Here is a 25,329-nt window from a genome sequence, read left to right as displayed (position 1 = left end):
TACTTACTTTAAAAATCACACATTTATATTGAAATTGAAAAGTTTTTGTGAGTTGCCTTCTAACAATCACTATGTTTGGAAAGGCCTTAGAGGCTCTTATTAAGATACCAATAAATTATTTTCAAACTATATTTATAATTGTGTGTTCTCTCTCTTTAAGTAAGGTCTCGATAAATTGGACTCATAACAGGTATGGTATAGATATTGAACCGACCAAGTATTAAGATTAGTCAAAATCGGTCAAAACCGGTGAACCGGCCAGAATTTGACTAAACCAGCCGATTTATACACATATTTTTTCAAAAAAAAAACTTAAAAACTTAAAAACCTATTACATGTTTTTCCTAACCATTCTTCAAGACTTCAAGGCATTTACTTGTTCAATCTCAGTGACATTTGTGTAATCTTGGAGTCAATTGTCTGAAGGTAGGATTTGGTGCAAAAATGGAACCTCGATATGAAACAATTTTGACTTCTTGGTGTTAAATGTTAAAACTCCCAAATTTATTTGTTTTGTAGGGTGAGTTATGAACTTATGACGTTTATTTATATTTTGCGTTTGTTAAATGATATTTTTGGATTTATAAATGTTTTGCAATTTAGACTTTGAATTTGTTAAATACTTAAATTGTTTGTTTATGTGAATTTTGAGTAGATTATAAATATAGATTATAAATTTGAGTATTCTACTTATTTGAAATTTGTTTGTTATATGTTTATATATATATAAATATAACTAGTATGTCTGGTTTAACCAGCATGCGATTTAACTACTGAACCTCTGGTTAAACCACCGTACTACTATGTCAGTACCCTGACCGGTACAGTTTTAACAACACCTTATTTAAATTTCTTAAAAAATTCTTAAATCAATTCTGAACACTGGAAAATATTTTATTTAATCCAGTCCCTCGATTGTATAATTGGAACTAATTTATTACACTATTTTAAACTGTTTTGATACAATTTTTAGTATTCTATTTTTACATGAAAATAATTGCATTTTTTTGGGTTAAATGATAGATTTGTAGGAGGCCTTACAATAAAATTGGCAAAAGGGACAAGAAAATATGAAAGGGTAAATAGACGATAATCACACAGTTATATAATTGATATTAGACAACTTAATCACCTTACCTCTAATATTAATTACAAATAAATTTTACTTGGAGTAAAGTTTAAAATTTCATTAAAAACAAGTGGTAAGGTGTAAAAGTTCAATATTTTATTCAAATCAAGTTTTAAGGTCTAAAATGACATTCAAATAAGAGTTATCAGCTGAACTTTTTAATCTATTTTTTCAGAAAATCAAATTGACTTCTATTTATTTGAGAAAATCAAATTAACATTATTGATTGTCTTTAGAATATAGTTATTATAGAATGGTACCACACCTACCAACAGTAATGAAAGCAAATTACATTTTGCACTAACCAAAAAGACATCTTATATACAGATGTAAGCATTGGTCGGGTTGGGACGGGTTAAGACTTGTCCTTACCGATCCTAAATATTGGTCGGATCATTTTTGAATCTGGATCCGGCCCTACATCCGACCCTAATATCGATCAGGACAGTCTTTAAACCCGACCCGACTCTAGACCCGATTAAATATAATACAATTTATTTTAGATAAAGACTTTTCAATATTATTTATTATTATGAATATGTAATTTGACATATAAAATGATATATATATATATATATATCATTAATCATATATATATATATATGTTAAAAAATTAGAGAATTACTGATACTTTCGACCAAAATGTATCATTACTCTATACACATTTGAGTCGAAACACATACAAATATGATGAGTGAGTGATAATGGACCGGAATGGGCCGGGTCATTCTCGGCCTTAGACCTGATCAAACCCGACCCTATTTGAACCTGATCATGATCGAGACGTGTCAGATGAGCAACTAGGGTCAGGTCATATTCACCCCTACTACTTAAAGACTAAGTTGCAAAGAAATGAATGAATAATGGATAGATCACTTGTCCCAAAAGATGTCTTATTCCATATTTTGAGCAAATTAGAATGTAACTTTTTTGTTATTTTAATTTTTTATTCATGTGACAATATCTAATTAGTCTGAAACATGAAATGGAACATCGTATGAGACATGTGATCTTTGTATATCAATGAGATACTTTTTATTTGCATGGCCAAACTCTCTATACACCTCCAAAATTAATGACAATAATTTCAGAAAAATATCTCAAACCAGTTAAATCCTTACACGTGTAGATCCAGAGTCACTCATTTTTTCTATATATAGAAGTTGTTCCAATAACGTGGAAGAGCACAAAGCAACTTGACACTAAATTTTCGAGAGAAGAGAGGGGTTCTCCAAAACTTTCTCTTTCTTCTTCTTCTTCTGTTTAGTTTCATTGTTTCATTTTCATTTGTTTGGAAACATGTTCATTGAGAACTTTAAGGTTGATAGTCCTAATGTTAAGTACACAAACTCTGAGATTCACTCTGTGTACAATTATGAAACAACTGAACTTGTTCACAACAACAATGAGTGGATTGTGAAACCCAAAACCGTGAAATATGAGTTTAAAACTAACACCCATGTTCCTAAATTGGGGTTTGTTCAAAATCTTATCTTTCCATTAATTTCATTCAAAATCAAAAGCCTTTTTTTCTTCTTTTTTTTTTATATTTTATTTTTTCATTAATTTGAGTTTTTATTTTTGTTTTTTTGGATCAGGGTAATGCTTGTGGGGTGGGGTGGAAACAATGGTTCAACCCTCACTGGTGGTGTTATTGCTAATAGAGAGTTAGTTTTTTCCACTTCTTTTCTAATTTGTGAATTATTAATTCAATGAAAAATGTGATTTTTATGGCTCATTTTATTGTATTTATGAATGTTAGGGGTATTTCATGGGCAACAAAGGACAAGATTCAACAAGCTAATTACTTTGGTTCTCTAACTCAAGCTTCAGCTATTAGAGTGGGGTCTTTCCAAGGAGAGGAAATCTATGCCCCATTCAAGAGCTTGCTTCCAATGGTACTACTATATGTTAAATCAACCATATTATATATACCCTTTATTTTAATTCTTTCATTGATTTCACAAATCTAGTTTAAAATGTTTGAAGTTTTGATGTTATAGTCCAAGAGGTGTTGAATTATATGAGAAAATTGAACATTTAACAAGGTGTTGGTCTAGTGGTATAAGTCCTCATTGGATCCTCAGGCCATAAGGTCAAATTTTCGATTTCTGAGAGCAATACTTGTTGAGAGCAATACTTGTTGGAATGACGAAATAGATTAGTTCTTTATCCATAGGATGGGGGGATATCCTTAATTATATCGAAAAAAATTTAAAAGCACTTTTGATTGACCATTTAGTCTTAAAATTGATTAAAAATAATTTCATCAGTCTAATCTAAATTGATTGAAGTTTTGACATGCCAATTAAAAAATTTCTACTTCTAAGTTATAGTCCAAGATGTGTTGAACTATGTCATAAAAATTGATCCTTTAGATTTAAAATCTATATAATATATGCAGGTAAACCCTGATGATGTAGTATTTGGTGGTTGGGATATCAGTAACATGAACCTAGCTGATGCAATGGGCAGGGCCAAGGTGTTTGATATTGAATTGCAGAAGCAGTTGAGGCCTTACATGGAATCAATGCTTCCACTCCCTGGAATCTATGACCCTGATTTCATTGCTGCTAACCAAGGAGAACGTGCAAACAATGTTATCAAGGGCACTAAGAAAGAACAAATTCAACATATCATCAAAGATATTAAGTAAGTCCATAGTTACACGATTCTCTCATTATGCCTGCATATCGCGTACCGAGTTTACTGTACCATGTACCGTGTGTTGGGTTCGTTATAAAGAATGTTTCATAAAGTTAATGTAAATAGTAATGAACTACGTACTCAAATGAGTCATGTAACCGTCCCCGTACCGTGGAAGTGGTAACTATGAGTAAGTCCAACTTAACTAGTATATGTAATAGTGTGCTTTACTCTATTCAGCTTCAAATTTACTGAATCTTTTTTCTTTGTTGCAATCAATTTAGGGAGTTTAAGGAAGCGAACAAAGTCGACCGGGTTGTTGTTCTGTGGACTGCAAATACTGAGAGGTATAGTAATGTAGTTGTAGGACTAAATGACACCATGGAAAACCTCTTGGCTTCAGTGGACAGAAATGAGGCTGAGATTTCTCCTTCAACCTTGTATGCTTTGGCCTGTGTTAATGAAAATATTCCCTTCATCAATGGAAGCCCTCAGAACACTTTTGTCCCAGGTTTGTTGCTTCACACTTTTCTCCTTTTCAGTTAATCATTTATCCGATTTTGTTAAACTTTTGCTTCTGATGATATCAGGGTTAATTGATCTTGCCATCAAGAAGAACAGCTTAATTGGTGGAGATGATTTCAAGAGTGGTCAAACCAAAATGAAGTCTGTTTTGGTTGATTTTCTTGTAGGGGCTGGTATCAAGGTATATTAAATATTTTCTCATATTAATGTCCTATAGAATAGAGCATTATGGTATCGTTCGATTCATGTAGCCGACCCGACCTGGTGTGATTAAGACACGGTTGTTGTTGTTGTTGTATTAGTGTCCTATAGGATATATCATAAGTGTACTTCTAAGTAAGTTAGCTTTTTTATCTGTTTGTATGCTTAATACTTTAATAGATGCATTATACTTATTTCATTTGGTTAAAAGAGAAAAGGTGAATTGAATTTTTAGTAAGATTCTCTTGTTGATGAATGACATGACAGCCAACATCAATTGTGAGTTATAACCATCTTGGAAACAATGATGGTATGAATCTCTCGGCACCACAAACTTTCCGGTCCAAGGAAATCTCGAAGAGTAATGTTGTCGATGACATGGTCAACAGCAACGGCATCCTATTTGAGCCTGGTGAACATCCAGACCATGTAGTTGTCATCAAGGTAATTTTCATTTCACACCCTCATTTCGATCTTCATTTCTCTTATACTTGCTTCTTTTATCGTCTAATTTTCGATGTTTTGTTGTGTTTTCAGTATGTGCCTTATGTTGCTGACAGCAAGAGAGCCATGGATGAGTACACTTCAGAGATTTTCATGGGTGGAAGGAACACAATTGTGTTGCACAACACATGTGAAGATTCACTCTTAGCTGCTCCAATTATCTTGGACCTTGTCCTTCTTGCTGAACTAAGCACTAGAATCCAGTTTAAAAATGATGCTGAGGTTTGTATTCCATTTACTTAACCATTTTATTGCTTCATCAATTATTACATGTACTAGTAACTAGTCCATGTATTCTTTTTACCTTGTGATGGAACACTCTTTTGGTTAATGCAGGCAAAATTTCACTCTTTCCACCCTGTTGCTACAATCCTCAGTTATCTTACCAAAGCTCCTTTGGTGAGTCTAATCTATCTAATACTTATTTAATTTTACTTACTGATACATGTGTCGGATATGATATGTATCCGATACATCGACACACATTTTTTTTCTAAAATATAGGATACGATACGTTCGGAGATACGTGTATAAAATAGTAAAAATTATAAGTGTAAATCAAAATATCTAAAGTAGAAAATATAATGGAAATTGTAAATCATTGTCCTCTAATATTCCAAGTACCAAAACTAGAAAATAGAGTAGAATAATTCATAAAATTGATAAAACTTATCCTATCTTTTGTTGAAAACGTATCAGATACAGATACGTATTTTCATATTTTTTTTTTTTTTAACTTTTGGATACTCTAGGGATATGTATCCTTCACAAATCCGAGCATACCCATGTCAGATACGTGTCCGACACCGACACTTGAGGGTGTTTAACGTATCTGTGCTTCAGAATCTCGAAACATATCCACTTAGCTTAGTACTAATGTTAAAACTAATGAGATAATGTTTGACAGGTTCCACCTGGTACACCAGTGGTGAATGCTTTGTCAAAGCAGAGGGCTATGTTGGAGAATATCCTTAGAGCTTGTGTTGGATTGGCTCCTGAGAATAACATGATTCTTGAGTACAAGTGAAGAAGCTTGTGAATTTGGAAATAGTAGTGAATAATAGTTGGGATATTCTAGCTGAATGTTCAAGAAACTTATGCATTTTCTCTCTGTTTTTTTTTTCTTCACCTGTTAAGAATGTGTTTGTTGATGTCTTTTGGTGATATTAATTTTTGACTGTCTTTGTTCCTGCATGTTTGTTTTAAGAGCAGGACATGTTTTGTTTTAGTACATGAACTTATGAGTGTGTGTTCATTGTCACTCAAAAAATATGTAAAAAAATAATATGTTGATTATTGTGTATTTTGTGATTAATTGGTGTTTATTCTCCTTCCTTTCTTCATTTTAAGTATCTTTAAGAGGCATGGCTTAATATAATATCCTCTATAATGTTTAAGTAGTGTTTGAGATTTGCAGAACCACATATTATGGATTCTAAATATATGGTTAGAAATTATGACTAAAATGAAATATTGAATCACCCTTAAATTATTATGATCAATATTACTGTTAGGAATATTCTATAATTCCATATAAGAATATTTATGTGACTTATTATACTATTTATATATAGGATTTTATTTTTATCTTTTTTATTAGACTATTTCATGTCATTCTTATCTATAAATAAGGGACACTCCCATAAGAAAATTAACACTTTATACTTTATTATTTTTCTATTCTATTCTCTACACATATCTTTCTCATTCACTTAGCATTAGAATTTCAAGTACTCACTAAGAGTTAGTTTGAAAGTTGAATTTTGGAGGGGAAAGAGGAACGAAGGGAAATTGAAAATTTGGGAACCATGAAATATACTTGTGAGGTGACTCCCAAGCCTTCTCTTTTCATTCTTTCCCCTTCAAAATCCAACTCCCGAAGACGCTCCATACCAAATAGTCAGTGTCCCAAAAGCCTAAAGATGAGTTTGTGTGTAAATAAATGATCCGTACAGTTGTGCCCTTTACTTGAGCAGTCTAAAATAATTGGAGCATTGGGTCCATTTATAAGCATTGCGTGGACTCAAGTTTCAATAATGTTTGGATGAATCACATGTAGACAATTTTGTGAGTTTGTTTTTAAGGGTAAAAAGTAAAGGATACCTCGTATAGTCAGAGTCAGGTTTCACACGTTATTGGATTAATAGTGCATGAGGGCCCTCAAATCAAAATGGACATCGCAATCTTACTAGCTTCATTTCATTCAATCCTCTATTACCTATCCAAACAAGTGAAATACTTATGCCACATAATTAACCATAGAGAAATGTTTATAGTAATATTATTAGCCATGTTACTTAAAACCATTCAAAACTTTAATATCTATAAAACGAGTTCAACTCCTCTCTAGTGCGGGAGAAGCCAGTACTGGAATATGAGGATCATTTTTTTTTAAATATTTCTTATTTATTTTTTATTAGAAAATAACATGTAATCATAAGTTAAAAATTTTTTTTGCTACATTTCTTAATCTTATATAGTATTGGACTCTAGATGATACACGCCTATAAAACACTTAAGTACCTAACTAAAAAGACAAACACAAGAAATGGCCCTATAGCAAAACACAACATATTGGTTTTTCTTATAATGTAAGAAGACATAACACAAGAAATGACCCCAAAACAAAACATAAATGAATATGAAATCATTACAAGAAATGAATATCAAACCCTCACATGAAGAAAAGACACAATATGTTGATTAGCAAGAAATGAATATGAAATCATTTGTAGACAAAACCGTAATATGAAATCATTAGAAGAAGACAAAACACAGCATTCACAAGATGACCCGAAAGCAAAAACATCATTTTTTTGCTAATGTAAGAAAATAAACAAAAAAAAAATGACCCTAAAACAACACAACATGTTGATTTTTTTTGCCAATGTAAACACAAGATTAACCTAAGAATTATAATCAGAGGTGGTGGCATGCCACTATCTAATCCGAGCCTTACATTTCTCTAATTTTTCACAATAAATTAATATGAAATCATTACATGAAATGACCCTAATGAAAATGAACCTCACATGACTCAGAAATGACCCCGTCTAGGTCCAGATCCACTCCTAGGTCCAAGTTCTCCTTGTTGTCATTGTGGTTTTGGGGCCATGCAAGAGGTCCACCAAAATGATATAAAACTATAAGCAAAAACAAAGTTGTTTTTATTGCAATGGGTCTAGGCACTATACAATTTAAGTGCAAAATGACGCCGTTGTCGGGAACTTATGTCTAGATATTTAGCAATATAGTACAAAAGAGAGAAAAATTACTTCACTTGATGTGGGGAAGAGAGCTAGTTCAAGCTAATTGGGTATGACTCCAATTCTGTATCTGAAAAATGATGTGTATCTATGATTAGCAGTTCTATCTTAATTTGGGATGAATACTTTTATATTTTTCATTATAAGTGTTGGGTTTATTCAAGTGTGAAGTCCTACATTGGATATACGGAGAGGAGTGAAAGAGTTTATAAGAAGAAAAGACTCATGGAACTAATGTCTTAAAGTTTTGGTTCAAGACGTGGTGTCTCACTTATGACTTGTGATTTAGTAGGTGTAAGAATGGTTGTTGAATTTGTGATTTACTCTTAACCCATTTTTGAAATTATAAAATTGTGTTAGTATAATATTTCTCACTTTTATTTGTGATGGACTAATGATGTTGAAATATAGTATTATTATGTTCTTCAAGTACAATGTGGAAGATAGCTAGTTATATGATTTATTTATAATGTTTAAATAGACAAATATTACATCAAATTATAATTCAGCTACATTAAACCATGTTTTCTTCAATTTTGATCACATGATTGAATCTTTTTAAATTAAGTTCCTGTCAGTACAAGGATGAGTCAGAGTATATGGTCAAGGAAAGAGAAAAAAGTGGAAGGATGAAGGATTGTTGGGAGCAAAAAGTTGTTGCATTTTTCATGTTTGAAAAAAAATAAAGAATTTAATTGCCATGTTAAATTGTGTAAATAATGTGGTATTAATGGGTACAATTCTAACTATGAAATGATCTTTAACTAGTGTACTAATTTTTTGGTACATCGGAAATTAAAGAAACAAAAAATTATTAAATTAAATGAGAAAGATCTATCTACTGAATATGAAGAGTTTCAAGGGTGGATAGTCCTAGATTTTTAAGTCTTCTTGATATTCTATACTAAGCTTAGATATGTAATTTGTCATCATATTTCCTTGTCTAAAGATATGTTGAAGACAAACGTCCCAATTCCTCCTAAGCAGCCCATAGATGTTATGAAGTACACTAGTAATATGATCAAAGTGAATATGCACCTTCTCGATAATGATATAGATAGCTTCAAGGCAGACACTCTCCAATATAACTTGTTGATGACTCAACTTCTAAGTTAACTCGAGACCATGCTCGATGGCCAAAGTTCAACTTAGATAGAAGAGCCAGTTCAAAATGACAACTGAAACCAGATAACAAAAGGTTGTCTTGATTACGAATAACAGTACCTCCTCTAATTTGTTGACCATGAAGGTTGTCGCTACCATTCACATTAAGTTTAACCCTTCAAGGTTCCAGACGACACCAATCGACATTTGGTAGGGTTTCTTCAATCATCATTGTGTCGATAGTATGCTAATCCTTGTAGTTGTGGTGAACATTCCTAGAGAGTGAGAGATATCCCAAGTTATGTTCCCAAGTATTGTTTGGTTTCGCCATTTCCAGGACCATCAGATGCCTGCTAAGAAGATACGCCCATTAGGGAGTCTCACATGAGTTTCCATCCAAGATATGAATGTTTGATTAGTTTAGAAGGTTTGAGTATTAAAACCCAGATGATGTCAAAGTTTAGTTGCATTCCCACAATCTTTGAAGGTGTGATGAAGATCTTCAATAACACAATTACATCTTCCACATAGAGGTGTAGCTAACATGTTCCTCCTAAAACAAAGAGAATTAGTAGGCAAAAAATTATGAATAGAGAGCCAAATAAGAAACTTAACTTTTTCCAGGACAAAAATTATCCACAACCAACTCCAAATGGAATGAGAATGGATGAGAACTTCATTGCTCTTGAGCCACCAATAACCTAAATTTTCCGTGTAACACCTAGACACATTGTCAACCCAACACCAGCCGCCAGAACTATGAGAGGACGTCGACACCAGAATGTTCAGAATAAAATTCTTCAACTGAGTAGTAAGTAAGGTGTAAACCATGCTAAAGTCCCAAGATAGATCCCTCCAAAGGTCCTTCATTTGCATCTGTGTGCCAAAAATATTAATAAAATCCATCATATGATAAATCTTGCTCAATCATGTCCAATTATCATACCAAAGAGAGTGGTAACCATGTCCAAGTTGTAAATTGAAACCACTTCTCAACTCTATAGTTGCTTTAACAATGCCTTTCCAGACAAGAAAAGCAGACTACTTCTTCGGGGCAAAAAAAAATCAATGATCACCAAGATATTTTTATTTAAGAACCTTGTACCATAACTTATTACTCATCTGGATCAAATTCCAACTCAACATGCCAAGAAAGGAGATATTTTCCGATTGAGTTTCACAAATCCCAAGACCACCCACTTGTTTATTCTTGGTGAAACTTCCCAATTCACCAATTTCATACTATGCTTGTTAGCATTCCCTACCCAAATAAAATTCCTAGATATAAGGTTAATATCATTACAAATGCTCTGAGGAAGCTACATACTCTGTATGGTGTAAGTGGGTAGAGTACTAATGACAGATTTAGCAAGGCAAAGCATGCCCGCCTTATTCAGTAAATTAGACTTCCATGTACTCATGTGACATTGAATCTTCTTGATTAATGGGTTGAAGACAGATCTATGAACCCTACCTTGAACAAGAGGAATACCCAAGTAATTACCCAGATTAGACATAATACACATTCCACAAATAGGCATGAAGTTGTGTTTTCTCCCATTCGAGACATTTTTAGAGCACAAGAATTTGAACTTCTCAACATTCACTTTCATACCAGAGGCCTTGCAGAAATCCTCAAGCGTAGTAGTTAACACATCCACCTGAGTCTTAGAAGCTTTACCGCACAATAGAACATCATCGACAAAAAGTAAGTGAGAAATTGGAGGCCCGTCTCTAGAGAGTTTCAAAAGTTGCCAAATACCCGAGTCCACCTTTTCCTGAATAAGGAGATATAGTTTTTCCATACAAAGAACAAAAAGATAAGGAGACATGAGATCACCATGGTGAAGACCTCTATTTGGGCCGAAAGAGTCCAAGCGAGATCTATTCCAAAGAAGTGAAATACTACCAGATCTCACACACCATATGATCAAGCGAACAATATTAGTCAGAAACCTAAAGTCATTCAAGGTCAATTCCAAGAAATCCTACTTCTGTCTATCATAGGCTTTTTCCATATTAACTTTGAAGACCATAACACCTTTCTTCTACTTGGATTTATGAATGGAATGCATGACTTCTTGAGCAAGAATGATATTATTTGCACTTCTTCCAGGACTAAAACTATTTTGCAGAGGACCAATAAGATTATCCAAGAAAGGTTGTAGCCTATTCACAAGCACCTTAGTTAACACCTTGTAAGCCACATTACAAAGACTAAGCCTCAGATCTTTCAGAAAAGTAGGAGGACTAACTTTTGGGATAAGCACCACAAGAATATCTAATAGGCGAGGATCAGTAGACCCAAAAAGACAAGCATCATGCACCATACTCTAGATATCTTTCCCCACAATTTGCCTCTTTTTGAAGAAAAAAGGTTGAAATCCATCAGGACCAAGAGCTTTGAAAGAATGCATAGATATGATCACCATAGTAACGGGAGCAATCATACTCTCAACACCTGCAGGAGGTAACATCGGAGTGGATACCTTACAATAATCCAGATTAACTGGGTTACTACCACAAAATACGGTTTGGTAATAGTAGTCACCCACCCCTTCTTTAAGTTTGGCAGGATCAGTAGACCATTTACCATTTTATAGGAAGAGACCAAGTATATAATTACGTTTCCTTCTAACAATAGTTTGGGTATGAAAGAATTTGATATTCCTATCACCAAATTTCACTCATTGCCCTTTAGACTTCTGAAACCGTAACATCTCCTCTTGCCTTAGAATAGTATTGTAATCACGCCTCAACTGAGTCTCAAATCTAACAAGAGCCAGATCATTAGAAGAATCCAAACTGAGTTGCACCCCACAAATTATGGCTTCAAGTCTCCTTTTCCTTCTGAAAATATTACCAAACACATTTTTGTTGAACACCATAGAAAAAATGGTGACGAATGTAAGTAAGTTAAACAAAATATGGTATAGTATGAAGACAAGTTCAAATGATATAAGAGTCAATGTCTTTACATTATTTTAGTTAATTACAATATGTATCGAGTGATTTAAACACTTCCTTAGAAATATTGATGCAGTTTGTAACGAACTTTTGGGTTTTTGGCAGGTTCAGGTTAGGGTATTACCTATATCATACCCGAACCCAAAAATCATACTCGGGTAAAATCCAAACCCAATCACAACGGGTTTTCCTTTTAAATTTAGGTTGAATTCGAACGCGTACCACATGTTCGATTTTTATTATCATACTTAGTACATAATCATAGATGATTTGCATAGATTTAAAAAGGAATAGACAGTTTGTATAATTTCATTAAGACTAAATTAACGTTATTATAATTTACTATTAATGTTAACATCATAACATGGAACGACCCTCTCAAAAAAAGTTAAAAAATAAGCACAAACCCCAATTTTTCTTTGCTGTTGAACCTGAGGGAAAAACTTTCTTTCACCACATAATATATTGTAAAAAAATAGAGACAGAGAGATCAACAAACAGTACGAAGAGAATCTGACAGATTTTGAAATTCAGATTTTCCAACTACATCTACCTGAACATCATGATATTATGTCTGTCATTGCAATCTACATCTACTTCTAGTGGCTCTTATGTAATAGGAGATATTTTGTCTCAAAATATATCCCAACCTAATGAAAATATATTAGATCAATTAAAAAATTAAATATTTATTATTATTTTTTGTATTTTTCTTTCATTATTATTAGTTTGGAATATCATATAAGACATAATATCGTCAGCCATATAATAAAGTTAACTCAAAATTAACTAGCTCAATTTATTACCCCATTTAGTGCTTCTCACTGTCACAACTTTGTTTTGTTGCCTACTTCACTACTTTTCACTTTACTAGTTACTAGGAAAATAAAAGAATTGCTATTTGAATATGCATTATTGATGCAGGTACCAATACACACTATTATCATCTCAATGAATAAAAGCTAATATGATTTTGGACCTCTTGAAACGGAGCTTTATAGAATGAATACTTAATAAGGAGAGAAAGGATCAATAGTGTGACAATAATATTTAAATATTTCAATGAACAATATTTTAATCAAATATAATTGTTTTCATTTTTATTACTATTAAAAGGGAAAATTATACTAACCTTTATATAAATTAGTGTAATCTTTATGTCTTTTTTGCAAGTAGTTATTAAGAATTATTTTTATCTTCCTAATTATCCCTTAAAATTTTGAGTTGGTGAAATTGGTTTATTTATAAATTATTATTAAATTACTAAAAGGTCAACAAGAAAATTGCCACAATTAGACTCACAACAATATCAATGCAACAATTCATGTTAATAATCATTGAAATCAGGAGGAAATTAACATCAAAATGTAAAATTGACTAAAAAGAATATGACAAGTAAATCTCAGTTAAAAATGTTTAACATATGTTTATATATATATAAATAGAATATTAATGATTAATAGTTGAGGTTAAAATAAAATGCATTAGTTTGAATTTTTCATTACTATTAATTTAATATTATGGTTATGGAGGGAACAATTTCACTAATATTTAAAGTTTAATGAGCAATTACAAAAAGAAAAGTTAATAATACCTATTTACAAAATGAATAAAATTTATGATGTTTTTTATATACTTTTCCATAAAATTATATTTACCACTTTGCCCTCCTATACAAATATCTTGAAATTATATTGTGGGAGAGGAGATTTGCTCCCCTATTAGCATTAGGTAACCTTTCAAATTCCAAATATAACCCCATCATCTAAACCTTGAAGTTAACATCATAAGACTCTATTAGTATTAGGGGACAACATTTTCCACATAAATTAAGCTTGCTTGAATAGTAATATTAGTTTAGCAAAAAGATCATATGCCAAGAAATATAAGCAAAAGGTAACATATGTAGTGGATTGATTTATTTTTTTCAATTTATAATCTTATATATTATAATGCTTCAATTTATAACAATCTAAAAATACAACTTATACTAAACACATGCTCAAGGTGTAAATTAATGGGGTAGTCAATATATTTTTGACAAGCTTTCGAGGAGGTAAATATAATTCTTCCTTATTAAGTTATTTATTCATTTTAAACATTGTGCAATATATGCAATAATTTTTTACTCGGTATCGCCACTAGAAATTTTGTATGATGGTTAGATAAAACTTTCCTAAAACATAGAGATTTCGACATTCAATGTTTCAAACCACTAATATCATAGGTAAAGTCACCAGAATGTACAATTCAATACCAATGCGAAAATCATTTTTGAGTATAAGATAATTTAAAGAGCCATGAAAATATATACTACTAATTACACTCGTGTTTCAACTGATTTGGTAGTATCTTTTAACCCACATTTTTAGATTTGAGGCAATGAAGATTACAAGAATTATAAAACCCTCTTTACTAAATATTCATAGCACGAGAGACTCGAACTCCACGTTATCTTGTTTAGTCTCCTTCTGATTCACACAATTTATGTTTTTAATTCTTCACTAAGTTTTCTTCTCTTAGAAACAAAGCATATAAATATGACGTTGTTATTGGAGAACAAAACTACCATATTTTACATATTTTATATATTATATACATTTAACATATGTTGAATTGTTTTTCAATATGTGTTTATTAGTTTGTTACTTAGTTAGTTTACATTATAAATAAGGCTTTTCATATCATGCCTTGATAATTTTAATAAGAAATATCTACAAATTTCATTTTACGTTTTCGCAACATTTTCGCAATAGTTGGTCTAATAGTGAAGGTCTCACTAAATACTCATCTATAGTATTAGGTCAAATATTCGATTTTAGAGAATGATACTTATTGAACGGACAATCAAATATCACAAAAGGAATTAGTTTTTCACACGAGCGAATAATATTCTTTATTATATTAAAAAAAGTCAAATGAAGTGAGTTTAGGTGGTCCTATAGACAAAAAAGAGGTGTTACTTTGTGTATTTCTAGAACCCCATGGTCACCACAAAATCCAAATTAAGTCAATTTCAGTTTTAATTATAATTGTAGATCTCTTGGTCCACTCTACAATTTCTAACTTCAATAACCACCGGCAACCTCTATGGCCAACATCAATTTTAATTACAATGAACATTAATTTCATACCTCTCATATTTCCATCAATGTCACGTACTAAATTAACTTCTTTCACATTTTAATACTTCATAAACCTCCTCTCTAGAACATGAACTTAAATCTAAGATGATCTTTTAAGTCTGGTTGGTATAACCTAAGACATAAGATTATGATTGTGATTTGTTAGATTATAATTTATATGAGTTTAATATGTTGAAATTATAATTTATTATATTTGATACCCTAACTGAAAAATAACTTCAAATTAATATGTTTTTTTATTGTGTAAAAGATTACTTTTTAGAAATAGGTTCTAAAATGTATGAAGTTATTAATTTATGTTATGGAGATTTGAATTTTCATGTACATATTTTATTTATTTTCTATTTTTTATCAAAAATTATATTTTTAATAAAAATGGAATAAATATGCAAAATATTTTTTCATGCCTGTGCAAGCATGTCAGAATGAAATAGAGAAAAAAATTAATTCTAAGGAATTTGTTGGGAACATCAGATAGAATCATGCTACAAATGATAAATCACTTGGAACGCTCAAAGTAAATATAATTAATTTAAGAATGAGATAGAAACAAGATACAAATTTTAATAGGAAAAATGAAAAAGAATAGAAGAAAACAAGACTACAAATGGGAAGAGTAGTATAGTTTATGACCACAACAATTACTAGATAGACTTTAATTTGGTGCAATTGAAGATAAGGGTATAGTTGTAAGATAAATTAGGTGACGAAAAATAATCTCACTTAAAATGCAACAATCCTATGTTGGAGATGCTAGTTTAAGTTTACTTTTTGCAAAAAGAAAAGTTTCTTTTAAAATATAAGTATATTGTCAAACATTATTATTTTCAACAAAAATAATATTATTATGAAAAAAGAAGCTAAAATACAATTAAAAGCTAGCTTACAAAACATACACCAAGACTTCCACAAATCCGATGATCATTGGATATTTTTTAAAGTTAATAAATTGTAGATTTAGATTGGCTGAACTATGAATTTTATTCATATTTCTCAATAACTAGTATTTTTTTTAAATAAAATTAAAATTATTATTGATTAATATAAAAACATGAATAAACCATTTTGAAACGTATTACAAAATAAATTTATGCATCAATAATGTATGAACTTTATATATTATTTATTATTTGTATTTAATTATCACTACTGACTCTTCAAACAAAGCAATCCAAATAAATGATTAATAATATAATATTTGTGTACAAATCTTTATACAAACAATGTATAAATATTATACTCGTAAAATTATTATTGTATAAAATTAATGAAAATTGGTCCACTCAATAAGGATCTAACTAATTGTGTAAAGACCAGAACAAATTCCATTGTGGATATGATGACATTATTTATGAGTTATCCCTTTGTATATAAGTATTTTTTTTAGTTATAAAACAGCCATAAATCTGAGTCCATGAAATCTAACTCACATGATCTATCTATGTTTGCAAAACACAATACTTGGAAAGTGAACAATTAAATATATAACTACATTTAGATTATTAGTCATTAAAGGCACTTATAATCTTGTAGTCTTGTTATTCACTTTACATACAAAAACCACTAAAGAGTTCTTTGCCTTAAATAAACATACACTAGTGCATGAATCTAGGCCATGAACAGTTTTGAAACTATAGTCTATACTTTATATATAGTAGTTTTCAGCAGTGGAGAATGGTGTCATGAGGAATATATAAACAGAATGACCATATTTGAGGATGCATATCAAATATCATGTTGGACTATACTGCGACTAGAGAGACTCCAATCACTGGGGTGAGAAAAGTAAAAAGTCATAAGTGAGACAGCACGTCTTGAACCAAAATCTTAAGGCATTAGTTTCATAGGTCTTTCCTTCTTATAAACTCTTTCACTCCTCCCCATATATCTAATGTGGGACTTCACACTTGAATAAACGAATGAAAGTTAAAAAAAAAGTATCATAGTAAAGCATTCATAAGAGAAAGATAGTGGTAATTGACATCACCTAACTAAAGTTCCTAAATTGATGTACCATCAAGTCTCCATCGTTCATTCATTCATATATGAATTTCTTTTCTTAATTTATTAAAGTTTTTATTTCTCTTCTAGAGGAAACACACAAAAAAAGGAAAATGCATGATTTATGACTTGCTTCCTTGTCTCTCATATATATCATTCAATGGTAGGGTGCAATAATGTAATGGAACGATAAATAAATAAAGTTGAAGATTCTTATGTTTGTTTTATAGCCCATTTTCCTGACATAAAATTTTAATGTGGGTCCAACCATTTTGTTTTATTTTTGTTGCATTTAATTTTGTCAACTGCCTCTCTATTACGCTTACCACTTTGCAAAAGTTACTAAAGTGTATGATAATGCTGGGATAATTGGATGTACATATGTTGTCCCATTTTTTATACTATTCTATATATTATCAATTCTCATTGGTTGAAAAAATTATTTAAATTAAAACTGTAATTTTTTAAATATTTTTTGATCAAATATATCTTCTAGCACATAGAGTAGCACAAACTAGTGGGACAAAAAATATGTGTCTTAAATTTATAAGGTGTTTATTGTGTGTGTTTTTTGAGGAATGGGGAAGAAATGCAGTGCCATAGTTTATGATCAAATGATCTATTATATTAATAAGAGCTTAAATTATTATTGTTTCGGTGGAAAGGTTTACTTCCATCTGTGTGAGGTGTGATGCAACTATGGAGAGAAATCATTCTAAAAAATTTTGTTAAGTGAAATATGAGTATAATATTAATACTTAATATAGGAATATTTTTTTACGCTATCAATATATTATTTACTATTTACTTATTAATTATTATATATATATATAATTGATAAGATTTGACAATATATTTTACTATAACAATGTATAAATATTAAACTTCATATTAATTTATAAGAATATATAAATATTTGAAAATTTTAGGGGATAACTTTTGACTTTATAACCTAGAATGATGAGCGAAATATAAGATTATTTAATGTTCTTGAAAAAGTTTTTCAAATAATATGTTAAAATCAAGTGTTCAATAAGTAACAATAGTAACAATAACTGAACCAAAAAATAAAATGTATATTTTATTCTTATGTATTTCTGTTCAAAATTTATTTTAAAAGTATTACATATTTAAATTCTTTTGATAAACAATGTATGATCATTTTATTTCATGTGTTTTTTATCCTCAATTTTATTCAAATTTGATATACAAATTTTACTTTATTATTTTTTTGTAAATTAGGGGCCTGACTTTTTTACATCCTACATACAAAATGTTAGGATATAACACTTCGGTAATCATTTAATGACATGGTTCTATTCACATAATTGGGGTGATTTTTGTGACATTAAAACCTAGCTAATATTATACAGGAATATTAAGAAGGATAATATTGATAACACATTTTGAAAGATATACTAGAAAAGTTAAAATTCAAAGACTGAAATTCAGATTACAGAATACACCAACAACACATTTTTGTACAAATTCCTAGCATAATTATGTTAACAATAATAACAATAGTTGTTGGTGTAAAAGAACCATGAAACATGAAAATAGAGGCAACATAAATAATTATGAGGCTGCTTAATTTGTCCTAAGTGCACATAATGCATCAACTAGCACTACCATGTTTTTCTTTTCTTTTCCTCTCTACTAATAACATTATATATATATATATATTATATATATTTGACTTTAAATATGCAACTATGCAACTCCAACCCTTCAATTGCAAGCAGCTGTTTCACTATTATTGGCGGCGGTGGCGGCGGGTGGTGGTGCACGGTGGTCTTCTTTCTTAGAGGCCATCTTCCATTTTCTATGGTCTTGTCTTATTTGATGCTCTCTGCACTCCAAACTACAAAATGCTGTATCACCCCTGAAAAAAAATAGATAAATAAATTTGTTAGTTTTAATCTGGAAACCAAATTACACTAATTAATTTAGATCCTCTAAATTCTAAACATAAACAACAAAAACACAATTATGAACAAGTCCAAAAAACACTAGGAACCCGTGAAATTAATATAAATGGTAACCTATTATTATAAAGTAGTTCCAAAAAAATGGACCCATCAACATAAATCCCCGATAATATTTTAATAGTACAGTATTGGACTCTCTAATATTAGAGAGATTATATTTCTATAACCCTATATTTGGAAGAGGTACATTCCATATCAATAAAAAACTTTGGAGTAAGTAGTTAATTCAATCCTTTAAATATAGTGGTAACGTGTCACATGTTCATTGTTTTTGAAAACTTTGTGTAATTAAATTAGTGCAAAATCAAGTCTATGTGAAAATTGAAACCTCCTCAATAATTAATTCCTAGGTGTATATTTAAATTTTGGAGAGACTTATAGGATAAGAAACAACAAATGAATTTTTTTGAAGGACTAAAAACTTTATAAAATTGGAATTTGAATGACAAAGAAAGTAGCATATACATACCTATACATGTAAATGTCTCTACCAGGTGTCAAATGAGTCTTACATAGACAACAAGTTGTGAGAAAGTGAGGAATCTGCATGACATGGTTAAGTGTTGTTTTGTTTTGAGGATGTGTTTTTGAGGTTGTTGGGGACATAACCAAACCTACAAAAGCACTATCTTGTGGTGGTGGATCTATGATGTTAGAATCAGGTGTAATAACTACTACTTCCTCATGATTTGAGTCTAAGTTGTTGCTTATTCCTTCACTCATGCTTGTTGTTCTTCTCATAATTGATGATGGTCTAGAACGTTTTCCAAGTAACATCTCTTCTTATTCTTATTCTTGTGTTAGAGAGAGTTTTTAGTACAAAGAAAGTTCATCCCAAAATTCCAAAGAAAGAGTAAGAGAGAAAGATTGTAATAGGTGATTGATATATAGTGGAGTGAAGTTGAGAATGAGGACAGAGAGAGAGAGAGAGAGAGAGAGAGAGAGAGAGAGAATGTGTGAGTGAGAACGAAAGATGAGAAGAGGGTATGGAAGATAAATGGAACGTGTCATCACTAAGACTCAATCTGAACCGTTGCTTGCGGGCATCAACTATAATATCTTTTCTTTTTTTATAACTATAACTATTTTGAAGATTTAATAAAGAACAGAGATAACAAAAGAAATATGAATATTTTATTACAGATATAAGGTGACAAGATAATAAAAAATATTACTTATATTGTATACCTATATATATATATAGGGAAAACTTCTCTAGAAAGGTTTTTCTTTTTATCATTCATTTCAACTTTTATCTATTACTTACAAAAAAAATTAAATGGACAAAAGGGTAATTGTACTTGCTTAATTTTTTAATATAATAACAATTTTATTATTATAATTTCTTATATTTATTTATATATCTCTATTGGACAACTAGTACTTGTGTAGTTCAGTATTATGTTGATTTTGGATTTTAAAATTTATATTTTTAATTTGGTAGCACACTCTTGAATTTGTTGATGCAGACTCCACACCATATCAAAGTAATGTTACTCTTATTCTCTTTTTTCGGTTTATAGGTATCTCATATACAAAGTGTCTAAAAATTAATATTCCTAAAAAGTTTTTTTTAATTTTTAAAACACCTAACAAATAATACTCGTAGACACTTGTTATACATGTTAGTATCACTAAAATCAACATAAAATCAGCAACCTCGTACCCATATGGATATGAATGATACAAGTAAGAAATTTCGTATATAAAATGAATAGTGAGTAGCTATTACCTATTTGTATCTGTTGCCATTACTAAATGACAATGCCGATAAAATTCTAGTTTTTATTGTTATTATAATTACTATTATCATCACCATTTTGATAGGAATTTAATTGATATGATAGATTAAATAAAATTAAAATAATAAAAGATATATTATTTATTAGGAGTAATAATGATAAATTTAATATGTATGATAATGATTTAAAATAATAAAGGATATAATATTTATTATGACTTAGAGTCATTTAAAACTATGTCTAGAGCATGTGTTATATTTTCATTCAAATGAGTATTTTACTTCAAACTTAAAAAAGAAGAATAGAAATCCAACTAATGAATGAGTCAGCTCCAAATAGATTGTACCATGAAAAATCGTCGCTACGTTCTTAACTCTTCCCATAGCTTATCCTCGAATCTATGTTTTCCTTGCAACCGTAAACTTTATTTTTTCTTACGTAACTCTTCTTCTTTAATAAGTTACTTTGATATTTACGGGCGTTGGTTCAAATGGTACATGCTTAATTCTCCTTAAGCAATAACTCAGGTTTGAGTCTTGTGGAACGAAAAAATGCTCATTGAGAAAGTAATATCTGTGGGAAACCAAAAAAAGTTACTTTTAATACTTAGAAGTTAGAACACCAAACTAAGGTAGTGTTCGAACTTCTATGTTCTAAGAAAAAAAACTTATATCGTTTGGTTTTACTATTTTGTTACATCTTTTTTCTAGTGAAATAAAAAAAATTCACTTTGAATCTGGCATATGTAATTCTCAAGTTCTAAAACAAGAAAGGAAAATCAACTAATAGATGAAGGATTTGGATAACTTCAATAAATTTGAGACATTACATAAAACTTGTATTACTTGAATTATCTCAAAAAAAATTAAAATTTAATCAGGTACTCATACCATACGAGCGCTACATATAAAATTTATAATGTGTAGAACTGATAATGTTAGGTGTAAAAAATACTTTAATTCATAAGGATAATTTAATACTTTTTACTCTAAAGTTAAAAAAATGTTATTCATACTTTATATTAACTTAAGTTATTGCACAAATCCTATCATATGAATGTTTATGTCATTCCAAGTTTAAAAGGGAAATGGAACACAAACTTGTGAAAAGTAGCAAGCTAATCTCAAATCTATGTATCTTATAAAAGTTAAGATTTTGTGATGAATCACATTATCTATATATCATATAAAATTTGTGAGAGAAGAAGTTTAGTTTATAATTTCATTCACTTCTTTTTATGGTATATATAGATGGGCGGGATCAATTTATACGAAGTTAAATTATGTCAAAATTTATATTGTTAATAATTTTTTGTTAAATATAAATTAAGTTGATTCATCTATTGATTAAGAATTAATAACATCTATTATTTCTAAAATTTGAGAAAATTTGAACATCAAAATAAATAAATATATATATAATTAAATAACTTCATTTTTTATGCATTTCAAAAATATATTAATCTTAATGTATTTAAATATATTACTAAACAATGTTGGATTTTTGTGAAATTTGAAATATAAGATATGAACTTTCTTGATTAAGTTTAAAAAATGATAATGTAAGAATTACCGTAATTTAATATGGTGTAAAATTATATCTCCTAATGAATTTCTAACACCTCATACATATTTATAGATAATTTCATTCAAGATCTTGTAAGGTTTGCCAATAACACTAATTTAGTTGAATAGAGATCCTCTGTTTCTAAATTTGTCCTCATTTCATGTTCTGATCCAATCAATTTTGAACAACTAAAATAAAAATGTAACATTTTATTTTTTTTAAAAATTCATTTTATTTATGCGGCAAATTTTAATTAGTGGATACAGAGAATTGGGTCAAAACTTTGGAACAAGTGATCTTGTTCCAATTTAGTTGGACCTCACTTATGTTTCATTACTTTATTATATACCTAAGAAATAGTTAAATTTCATAATGATGAAAATGAAAGAGAGATCAATTTGATTGCACATATGTAGGGGTTCTATGAAATGGGAGATAATGACATTCTAGTCAAATTGACTCTTTGACTATTCCCTAATTGTGTTAGATAATAGAACTTTTTCTTTTCTGTTTACACACGTTTTGATGGATAATTACTATTGAACCAAATTTAAGTGGCACTTGTCGAATCTTAATTGAAGGTTCATGAAATGCCCAATTACATGTTAGATGACTAACAATGTGTTTTCAAAGGGAGAGAAAAGGTAAGTTAACAAGCCAAGGAAGTGAGATAAAATAGTAGATTAAACTTTAGAACTATTTTCATTTCAAAGGATTAACCAATGGACTAAGATGTATTAAGATGAGGTTAAATTATTATATTTGACTATAACCTTTTGATTGTGGTTATAGATATGTAGTAATAAGATTTTTATATGACTTTCCATAAGATATCATTTCTTTCTTGTGTTAGTGTTGTATTTTTTTAGGAGTAGTTTTGTATATTATATAGGCCGGATATAAATTATTGGGTGGTAACCGATAACTAACCTCTTAAGCTTTCAGCAGAAATTAATCTCGTGGGTTTTAGGACTTTGTTATGTATTTTAAAATTGTACTCCTATAGTGGAATTATTTTCATGGTTATTATTACTATACACATTGTTTAAGAAATTATAAGATAGTATAAAAATTATATAATTTTACTGTAATAACTTTATTTAAATTAATATAGAAATTACCTTAAAGAAAATTGGAGAAGTAAGAGATGAAAAAATGTGTAATGAATAAAAGTATTTTAAAAAATTAGAGTATAACTGCTATTCAATTTCTAAAATATTAAAATATTTGATAGAATATTAAAAAACTAAAAAAAATCAAAAGATATAAAACATAAGGAGTAATATTTTACATGTTTAGTTATTGACAAACATGTTTGTATATGTGTGGTTTGTTAACCATTGTCTTTAAAATAATCAAATGTAAAGTCGATATTAAAAGTTGTGTATTTAATTTTAAAGAGTAGCCATGGCTAACAAAATCCTTGTATGTTGTTGATTGCCAATTATTTGAAAGAAGTGATTATTTAAACCAAATCAATAATTCAAAATCTAATTTTAAAAAGCTTGAAGATATAAATAAATAGAAAACCAAACCCAAGGATAGAGTCAAAAGCAAAATCTTGTAGAGATTAGTCCCACCCATGAACAAATCTATAAATGTATCTCCTTTTTCAATTATCATGTTCGATTAACTTTGAAGGGGAATTATCATAGAGTAATTATTGTTTCATTTCATAGGACAACAATGTATTTAGTTTGAATTTGATAAATTTATGTTTCTTGTCAATTAAATTATACCATACGATTTAAAGTCTATAATAATTCAATGACCCTAATATGTGTATCATGACAAAGTAAATTATGAATTTAATATATATTGACTTGTATTTTTTAACTAGTAAGAATAAAAGAGTATATAAGATGACTCACATTTTATGATAAAAGATGCACTCTCCACATGTTCCAACATACTTTCATAATTTAAAGCTAACGTTCAATTCTATATTTCGAATATTATTTTTATTTTTCATTTTTGTCCATTAAATGTGAATCCTAACATAGTCCTCAAGATTTAAGAATAATAAAATTGCATTAAAACTATCTAACATTAATAAGAGAAGATAAGAATCATCTATATATATTTCTATACTATATATAAAGAGAAAATATGATATAATTATTACATTGATATAATTTTATTTCCTATTTTGGCATTAACCTTTATTAATTTCTAAAAAAAATATAATCATATATACTCACCATCAACCTATTAACCACCATCTCACTTTAATTTGACAATTAAAATAAAAACAAAGAAATATAATATAAAGTGCACCATGTAACACAACAAATTTTCCAACTAATTTGAAAATAGATATATTTATTAATAGTCAACCCATAATTATTTGCTTAATCTTTATCATAATTATCTCTAATTTTTTTTATCTAAATAGGCTTGATGGTTATTCTCTTGTGATTATCTGATTTATTCTAGTTACTTAGTGATAAAACTGAATTTTATTATTTTGGTAAGATAAGATTAAATAATAGTGTAAATATAACTTTGACCTAATTGGTAACTACAAAATACATGTGGTGAATT

The 25,329-nt window shown here is 29.5% G+C and overlaps 2 protein-coding genes and 1 long non-coding RNA gene across 5 annotated transcripts; 1 reads left to right on the top strand and 2 right to left on the bottom strand.

The window, feature by feature from the left end:
• Positions 2,286 to 6,317, top strand: LOC109326783 (inositol-3-phosphate synthase). The gene is made up of 10 exons (XM_019559587.1): positions 2,286 to 2,604; positions 2,728 to 2,796; positions 2,892 to 3,027; positions 3,534 to 3,781; positions 4,060 to 4,286; positions 4,366 to 4,481; positions 4,769 to 4,945; positions 5,039 to 5,227; positions 5,342 to 5,404; positions 5,913 to 6,317. The coding sequence occupies exons 1-10, from the start codon at positions 2,429 to 2,431 to the stop codon at positions 6,030 to 6,032; spliced, it is 1,521 nt and encodes a 506-aa protein (XP_019415132.1). The 5' UTR covers positions 2,286 to 2,428; the 3' UTR covers positions 6,033 to 6,317.
• On the bottom strand, positions 6,130 to 6,984 carry LOC109326784. Its single transcript, XR_002105289.1, has 3 exons — positions 6,890 to 6,984; positions 6,514 to 6,526; positions 6,130 to 6,343 (listed from the first exon to the last, which is right to left on the bottom strand). It is a non-coding gene; the product is annotated as an uncharacterized LOC109326784 (long non-coding RNA).
• LOC109326167 lies at positions 11,470 to 20,448 on the bottom strand. Of its 3 annotated transcripts, none has more exons than XM_019558847.1 (3): positions 19,947 to 20,448; positions 19,209 to 19,371; positions 11,470 to 11,484 (listed from the first exon to the last, which is right to left on the bottom strand). In XM_019558847.1, the coding sequence occupies exons 1-2, from the start codon at positions 20,252 to 20,254 to the stop codon at positions 19,218 to 19,220; spliced, it is 462 nt and encodes a 153-aa protein (XP_019414392.1). In that variant the 5' UTR covers positions 20,255 to 20,448; the 3' UTR covers positions 11,470 to 11,484; positions 19,209 to 19,217. The 3 variants fall into 3 exon arrangements, with proteins under 3 accessions (XP_019414392.1, XP_019414393.1, XP_019414391.1); XM_019558848.1 differs by lacking the exon at positions 11,470 to 11,484 and adding an exon at positions 17,565 to 17,575; XM_019558846.1 differs by lacking the exon at positions 11,470 to 11,484 and having other exon boundaries at positions 18,918 to 19,371.

This window comes from Lupinus angustifolius, chromosome LG14 (genome assembly GCF_001865875.1).
Source record: "Lupinus angustifolius cultivar Tanjil chromosome LG14, LupAngTanjil_v1.0, whole genome shotgun sequence".
Lineage (NCBI taxonomy): Eukaryota > Viridiplantae > Streptophyta > Magnoliopsida > Fabales > Fabaceae > Lupinus > Lupinus angustifolius.
This window is presented reverse-complemented; position numbering and strand designations above follow the sequence as displayed.

What these genes read in the sequence shown, in the direction of transcription:
- LOC109326783 (XM_019559587.1), top strand. Translation starts at nt 2,429, where the DNA reads ATGTTCATTGAGAACTTTAAGGTTGATAGTCCTAATGTTAAGTACACA. An exon ending in ACCCATGTTCCTAAATTGGG is followed by an intron (nt 2,605 to 2,727) that starts GTTTGTTCAAAA and finishes TTTTTGGATCAG; the next exon opens with GGTAATGCTTGTGGGGTGGG. An exon ending in CATATCATCAAAGATATTAA is followed by an intron (nt 3,782 to 4,059) that starts GTAAGTCCATAG and finishes CAATCAATTTAG; the next exon opens with GGAGTTTAAGGAAGCGAACA.
- LOC109326167 (XM_019558847.1), bottom strand. Translation starts at nt 20,254, where the DNA reads ATGTTACTTGGAAAACGTTCTAGACCATCATCAATTATGAGAAGAACA. An exon ending in AGAGACATTTACATGTATAG is followed by an intron (nt 19,372 to 19,946) that starts GTATGTATATGC and finishes ATTTTTTTTCAG; the next exon opens with GGGTGATACAGCATTTTGTA.